This window comes from Lates calcarifer, linkage group LG5 (assembly GCF_001640805.2).
Source record: "Lates calcarifer isolate ASB-BC8 linkage group LG5, TLL_Latcal_v3, whole genome shotgun sequence".
In the NCBI taxonomy this organism is placed as follows: Eukaryota; Metazoa; Chordata; class Actinopteri; family Centropomidae; genus Lates; species Lates calcarifer.
In genome coordinates, this window is record NC_066837.1 from 15,581,326 (window position 1) to 15,589,716 (window position 8,391).

General features: G+C 46.0%; 1 protein-coding gene across 1 annotated transcript in view; it reads right to left on the minus strand.

Moving 5' to 3' along the window:
- Positions 1-6,971, minus strand: part of pcdh7a (protocadherin 7a) — a 42,145-nt gene extending 35,174 nt beyond the window's left edge. Inside the window, 3 exon segments of the mRNA XM_018695562.2 lie at positions 1,448-2,627; positions 4,295-6,074; positions 6,475-6,971. Coding sequence (XP_018551078.1) covers positions 1,448-2,627; positions 4,295-5,718 — 2,604 coding nt within the window. The 5' untranslated portion in view covers positions 5,719-6,074; positions 6,475-6,971.
- Between the last annotated feature and the right edge of the window lie 1,420 nt (positions 6,972-8,391).

Genomic DNA, 8,391 nt, shown 5'->3' on the forward strand with positions numbered 1-8,391 from the left:
TCTCAAATGTCTCAGAGCTATTTTAGTGTTACACTGTTTACGTCATGTTACATGCACAGACCTGACAGTTGAAGACCTTCTCCTCAGAGAAAATGTGAGAACGTGTTCCAAACCAAGTTTCAAGAGGGCCTTGAAACCACAAGCTGTTAGTCACAGAACAAGTATTGCATCTAAGGCCACTGAGGCGATTTAATTATTAGTCGATACAAATTGCTTTGTCCAAACCAGAGAAGTTTTAGTAATTATTACCTGCCAGCATTTACAGCTTAATTGAGCATTTTTAAGGCATAATGGGAAGTTCATTTGATTAATATAACAAGGGCAGGGGGGCGGGAAGAGAAAGATCTCCACCAGCACAGCATATGCTAAATTTGAAATCACACTGTTGTAGTTATTTCTGGTATCTCAGTAATGTCTTGAATCTAGTCAATTACCTCCGCACCTCAGCATGGATCTTTGTAGCCAGCTCTGATCTTGCTGTGAAGTCCTTGTTTCCAGAAGACAACACAGTAATAGCAGATGTATAATTACAAATGCATTTCACATTCTGTTTATTGCCCATGTAAATATTGTTCGTTTAGACTTTATAATGGTTTTCATTTACTTTCTTCTGACCACTTCTGCTCTGCTCAGAATGAGCTGCGTAGCACACTCCAATCTTCAAAAACCTCATCAATATTCAGACCTATCGTGAAGAGACGCTGCTAAAGTACAACTTCTATTCAAATGAACATACTTCAGCCTACTCTGTATCACAAGGCCAAAACTGGGACAGGCCCATCTCCCTCTCTCTCTGCCTCTCTAACACACTCACCCCTAATGCGGTCTCTCACACTCACACATACACACACACCTAATGCTCTCAGCTCTGAGTTCAATGTACCATAAAAAAGAACCACTTTGGTAATAACAGTTATTTTAACCACATAGTCATTATAAGAATGCATGCTGGACAAAGAACACACTCCAGTAGGATCCAAACTACAAAGAAGCTGGCATTGCCAATAGCCTTCAAAAGAGAAACGGGGTTCTATATCTGGGGCAAATATAGACACAATTATTTCCTCAAAAATGGGCAGAAAATTGCAACACTACACAGACTAAGGAGATTGTGCATTTATCTCATTCTATCAAGAAAATAATCTTCTTACCAGTTTAGTTTAAACTGCTACAATCAGTTGTCATTACCACCCTCCTCCATTGTAATGTGTTATCTCTGCAGCCATAATTTGAATGGATCAAAGGACAGTATCATCACTGTCATTATTGGTTATCATTACCAGCTCTGGGGAACAATAGAGGTCTGCCCACATCAAAATAGGACAGTGGGTTTCATTACCTCTTCTATTTAAGTTTTCTTTCATTTGTATTACACACATTTTAATATACTTGACTTGCTGCGACTGAGATCAGTTTTAAAATATATATCTTTGTACATAAAGATTACCTGTGCATCCACCAGGGTGGCGTTGGCCAAGCTCTCATTAATGAAGACATGAACCAGGGCAGTGGCACAGAGAGAGGGGACCCCACTATCGTTGACCCGGACCACCAGGCGATGCAGACCTTTGTGGCGCCGCTCCAGGGGTTCTGCCAGGGTGATCACTCCATTGGTGTGACCAATCTCAAACAGTCTGAAGGGATTTCCCCCCACTAGAGCGTAGCGAAGGTCCGCATTTGGGCCTGTGTCCGAGTCTATGGCAGTCACAGTCCTGACGATGGTGCGGGCACTGCTGGCAGGTGGGAGAAGGGTGTAGGACTCGTTGGCTGGAGAGGTGATTGAGGGGGCATTGTCATTTTCATCTGTCACAAAGAGTGAGACAGTAGCAGTGGCAGTTTTGCGGGGCTCCCCTCCATCCACAGCCCGGACACGGAAGGTGTAGGTGGAGAGCTTTTCACGGTCAAATGATGCAGAGGAGAAGATAGTTCCTGTGTTGTTCTCGATGGAAAACACTTCTTCGCCTCGCTCTTTCTCTCCATCTTCACCCTCCATCTTCTCACCTGCCCTCTTCTCGTCAGCTCCATCCATCTCTACAAACAGACTAAGTTCTGCGTTCTCGCCTTCGTCAGCATCAGTAACAGTGACCATGCCAACTGGGCTGTTGGCAAGCAGGTTCTCTTTGACGTAGAACGTAAAGATTTCCTGAACAAACTTTGGCGCATTGTCATTTCGGTCGGTCACCTGAACAACAACAGTCGCAGAGCCCTGCATAGAGGGGGTGCCCTTGTCCTTGGCAATAACCCGGAGTTCATACCTCTCTCGCTGCTCACGGTCCAGAACCCCAGTGGCGCGGATATCTCCATTATCTGCATCTATGTAAAATGGCCCATTAGCTGCAGGGTCCAAGGAGTATGCAATCTCTGCATTCTTGCCACTGTCTGCATCTGTCGCCACCACAGTGACTACCCTCTCACCAGGTGAGTTGTTCTCTGCAAAGTGGACCTCCACAACACTCTGGGCAAAGGTTGGGGCATGGTCATTGATATCTACCACTCTCACCATCAGTGAGCTGTTACTGGACAGACTGGGGCTTCCAGAATCTACAGCCACAATAGTAACACTGTACTCTTTGGTGGTCTCATAGTCCAGCAAGGCGGAAGTATGTAAGAAGTATTTTTTCTTGTTCCTGTGAAAACAATTAAGAGAACAAATTTCATGAAAGTAGTTGCTACCCTACATTGAAATAATATAGGTCTTGTCCCAAAAGCAGTTAAATAAAATACTAGTGCTGCTCCCTCTTAGCCAATTAGCTGATTTATCAGTCACCAGGGTGTTGGCTTACTAAAAATTATCCTGTCAGTAGTCATTGTGTTGGTCTTTTTGTGAGGAATGTACTATTATATGCTAAAAATGTCAGTAAATAGTGAAAAAAAAATCTGTTTTATTTTCTCAAAGCCCAAGGTGACATCCTCAGATCTTTTGTGTTGTCCGACCAACAGCCAGCTACCCAAAGATATGTAGTTTACAATGATTTGAAACAAATAAAAACTGAAAATGCTGCCAGTTGAAATGCTGAGACCAGAGAATGAATTGAGGTTTTGTTTGAAAAATGACTGAAATATCCAATCGGCTGTCAAAAAAGCATCATTTTCTGTCAGTCATCTATTGGATTAATCAACTAATTGTTTCAGCTTTAATATGCATCGGTCTTTTATATACACTAGATTTGAAGAAATCTTCCTTCTTAACTGCTGTCATCTGCAGAGAGACAGAGTATTGGACAGATTGTGACTGACTTTTCAGTTAAGGCAACTACTTGATTTACTGAAGGCTCATTATTACTATTTCTGATTCAAAATTTCTTTATCCAAGGACAGCCATGCATTCAACACAGCAACCAACCTCAGCATATAAGAAGTGGCTGTGATCTCCTAAGATTGCCTTCTCTATTTCCCACACTCCCCCCATTCAAAAGCTTCATGAAATATCTTTACAGCTGATTAAGAGTATTGATATTTGCTACTGAAATGACACCATAATATTTACACTCAAAGTTTACAGATTGTATTATATTCTAACTACTCTGAAGCTGTAGTGAATGAGTGGCAGTACTTGAACCAAGCTTAGATGAAATATGCATGCAACAACACTGAAGCCACTCTCTTCTGAATTCTTACTGAAAAACTAATATTGTAGAAATACCTCCTGGCACAGTACTGTTAGTGAGACATATAGCAACTACATAATAGTGTAGTTGTCAAGATTAGATAACAAAAGGATAAAAACAGTGCTAGCCTCTGACAAAAATATACACATGTTTATTATCTCTGAATGATGTTTTAAATGTTAAGGAATGAGTCAGGAGCTATTGTCTATTCTGAACTAACATACTGTTTCCCATTATGGCCATTTTGCTCATGAATAAAATTTTACAATTAATTGTTCCTGGTAACTTTGATGGCATAAACCCAAATATTATTTTCTTATTATGTACACATTAGTTTGTGTTTTTGTTCCCCCTAGGACAAAGAAAGTGGTGAATCACACTAATATTTGGAATGCATCATTACTTTAGAATTACCTGAGCATTAACATTTTTGTTGTCCCTGAAGAAAAGCAATACATCATCCTACCCAGATAACAAGAATTGATTATTGAATACTGTCTCATAACTACAGTGTCTAGAAGTGTATGCTCACTTCTAGATACTGTAAAAAACCTAATTCGCCAGCCTTTGATCAAGTGACTGAATGAGCATTGTTCACTTGTTACTTAGTTCTTGACTCCTTTATTTGGAACTACTCAGGATTTGGTGCAATTTACTTTAAATGGTTACCTTTGGATTTGACTTACCTGTCGAAGGCTTCATCTGCAGGTAGGGGTGGGAGTGCTGTTTCACCAGCTGGCTTCAGTGTGAATGGGACGTCTCCTACAACTGTGCATGTCACAGCCCCATTCTCTCCCTGGTCTCTGTCTGACACCTGTACCAGAGCTACTGGCGTGTCCACCAAAACATTCTCTGGTACTAATGCTGCACCGTCTCGAACAGGGATCCGTCCAATCTTTCGGATCTCTACGACCGGGACGTTGTCATTTTCATCTCGGACGGCCAAAACTACAGTGGTTCGGTCAGTGCGGGGAGGCTGACCCCTGTCCCTGGCCATTACAGTGAACCTCAGTTGAGCCACCTCCTCCCTGTCAATCCTGTGAAGAACGCTCAGCCAACCGGTGGCCTCGTCCAGCCGCAGGAGTCGCCTGACAGACTCAGTAGCAGCTCCAAAGACATACTCCACCTGCCCGTTGACTCCAATGTCACGGTCTGAAGCTCTCACCTGGAGGACAGGTGTGCCTGGAGGAGCATTTTCTGCCATTTCTGCCTCATATGTGGACCTCTCAAACTGTGGGCTGTTGTCATTCACATCGGTGATGGAAACACGAAGCAGGGCTTGGGAGGAACGTGGTGGGTTCCCTCCATCTCGAACCCTGAGGACGAGCTCATAGGAGTCTTTTTGCTCACGATCCAATGTGCCTTTCACAATGAGCTGTGGCTGTTTTTCGCCATCTGGTATGTCCGCAACTTGTAGTTCAAACACACTGCTCCTGGCTCCTCCTGCATTATCTCCACTTCTTCCCCTCCTATCCGCAAGTCCATCTACTCTGGTGATGGGGTTCCCTCCTGATGTGCGCCTAGCTGAACTGGTCCCAGCTCCACCATCTTGGATCAGCTCGTACCGGTCAATACCATTTCGTCCAAAGTCCCTGTCTGTTGCTGTGGGCAGCAGGTAAAGGGTTCCTATTGGGCGATTTTCCTCAACTGAGAGCTGGAGCACAGGTGAGGGGAAGGAAGGTGTGTTGTCATTGATGTCTGTTATGACCACACGACCTTCGAACAGGTCTACCCAGCTCTGCAGCGGCCCTATCACTGACACCTCAAAGTCCAAGAAACACTCGTTCTCATCAAATATCATCTGACATTGAGGCAGCTTCTCCCTGTCGATGCGCCGTGGGCCTGTCGTCAGCTCACCTGTCACGTTGTCGATCTTGAAGTACTCTGAGCCGCTCTCCAGGGCGAAGGTGACGTCCCCGCTGCCCGTACCTGCCGTGAGGCCCAGGTCGGCGGCCACGTTGCCGATCTTGACGTCAGGTGGGCCCTCCTCCGCCACCCGGTACCGGAGAGCTGAGTCGGCACCCGGTGGCTGAGTCAGCAGCTGCAGCACTAAGACCACGAGGCTGAGAGCCTGCGCCGCGGAGGAGTGCACTGCACCAAGCCTCTGCATGGCTCCTTCTTTTCCTCTCGCCTCTCTCCTTCCCGCTCTGTCTGCCTCCAAGCTGCGAGGCTCGTCTCTTCTTTATTGGTGTTTTGTGGTCTGGTGTACCTCACCTCAGCGTGGGTGTTTGATTTATCCTTTCTCACCCTCTCCCTATCGCTCTCTGCGGACTGCCGCCTGAGGTCCGGGGAAAAGCTTCTTCTGCACTCTCACTCTCTCTGTAGTTCACTTCAGCGGTGCAGGCTCCTCTCTTTTATTCTCCTCCTATACTCAGCGGTGGGGTTTTTTGTTGCAACTTCTATAATAATAATTCCGTAGTCTTGCTGGGCTGTTCATGCCACAGTGGTATCAAAAAATCCATCCTGCTGCGAAAAAAGAAAAAAAAAAACTAATTCACCAGCCTTTGATTAATCCCACTTCACTCTTTCTCACTCCTTTCTTCCCTGTAAACCAGAGAACTATCCCGTTGTCACACGAGGACGCTTATCAGTTCATAATGCCATTTGTAAGTGCTTTTTATTCCAGTCACATTTGGGACAGCGGCTTTTCTCGCGTTTTTCACAGTTAGAAACTGCAATGCAGCACCACTACACAAAAGGAAAAAAAACAACACACACACGCACACACACACACACGCACAACACACACACACACACACTGCTCAGCTCTCCGGACGGTGGAAAAATGAATTCACATCCCCGAAGTAGGAATTAAAAATCAGTTTGAAAAAAGTCTTTGGGATGCTGCAACCGGATCTTTTCTTACCTTCGGATCCAGCTGCGTTTTCCTCCTTTTTTTCTCCTCCGCAGTGGAGCAACGTGCCAAGCCGTCGGATTCCTCCACGCAAGTTATGAGGAGGACAAGAGTGCTTTTCAGGGGGAGTTTCTCGTCATAATTTTTTTTTCACATAAAACAGAAAACGAGTGCCTCTCTTGGCGAGCTAAAAGGGAGATCCCGAGAGCAGCGTCAATTCAGAGTAATCCTGCGCAGCCCTGTGTTCGGGATGGATGTCTCGGTGATGGACCGAGTGTAGATGCGTCTTTTTCCAAGAGTCCCGCATTCTCTCTCTCACTCTCTCTCTCTCTCTCGCTCTCTCTCTCTCTCTCTATCCTCCACATGCGCCTCCTCCTCCTCTGGCTTTCCCCCCCTCTCACCTGCACTGCTTGGGACTGCTGCTGCTGCCGGTCTCCAGCGATGCTGCAGTCTCTCTCTCTCTCTCTCTCTCTCTCTCTCTCTCTCTCTCTCTCTCTCTCTCTCTCTCTCCCTCAGCTACTGCAACATTTTTTCCCCGGCCGCGTAACTCGATCGCTGAGCTGTAACGGGAGAGGCAGCAGAGGCGGTGTTGGGTCGCCGTGTAAGTGAACGTGTGTGTGTGTGTGTGTGTGTGTCGGTTACCGGGGACAGACCTCACCTCACCCCCCTCCCCCATACCCCCCCCAACTCCTGTCATATAGGAAGATTAAATGGCTTGGTGTCCCGGCTGCTGACAGCTCCTGGTGGGAAAATATCTTTATTCGCACATTCATACAAAGGACAAAGAGAAACGGGAGGCTTAGAGAGTGATCTGGCTTTAACACAAGTCAGTGCCCAGTCAGTGTTCATTCAGTCATATTTCTGCTGGTGCAGCTCTTTGCCGGGGCAAGTGTAGAAGGCTTCATTCATTCTTTTCTGAAAGAGACAGAGATTGCCCCACACCTTCGAACAGAATGGGAAATCGCTTTAATATTCATGTCCTGCAGTTATGTATAGTATAAGAATGATTTATACCGTTAGCGGTGATAGCATGCTCACTGTACAAACTGAAGAAGCCCAGTGGTGCTCCTTGTCTACCACTACTGCAACCAATAAACTATTGTTAGGGGCAAACAAATGAATACATGAATGGCAAAAAAAAGTCGTTGAAGTACAGTATAAATATCATGCTCTGTGTGTAATTTTCTTTATTCATTTGTATAATATTCAGACCTGCTTTTTGCTTTTTGTCTTTGTTGGCAGCATCCTCTACCTCATATATACACACAAACACGCACACTCTGCTGTGAGGATGTTGTGTCTCGGCGGACCGACCTGCTCCGTGAGGAGCGCAATGCAGCATCGGTCTGCTGCTATTGAACACTGCCGGGGCTTCCACGCTGCTGCTCTGTTAACCCCCACCCCCCACCCCCTCCCGAAATTCTAATTTCCAAGCTAGTCAGGCCGACCGTGTGCTACCCGGCCTGGCTGGAAAGCAGGGAGTCCCAGCCACCCCGCCACCCGCCAACATTATGTTATTGGCTGGGGTAGAGTTTGTACCAGCTATTAGCGAGCAGTTTATGGCTGGCAGAGAGTAAACAAAGACTGACAAACTGCAGTGAGGGGTCACATATCTTCGTGTGTGTGTCTCTCTCTCTTTTTTTCCCCACATGCCCACCACCCTCCTTTACTTTGGCTCGCTGACTTTTTCCTCTGATTTTTTTTTCTCTCTCCTCTGTTCCTTTTCCATCACCAGCAGGAAGTTGTCTGCGTGCGTCCCCGGGCCTTTGTGCTTTGCATTCCAGGTGCTTTCGGCACGCGCTATAGCTCCGAGCTCACCCACGCCCTCTGTCGCTCGACCCACGCGCGCTTTCATTTCCTTCGAAATCAATTCGCCTTGTATTGTATTAGCCTGCATGTAAATTTGGAGAGGAGGTGAAAGTTTCGTAG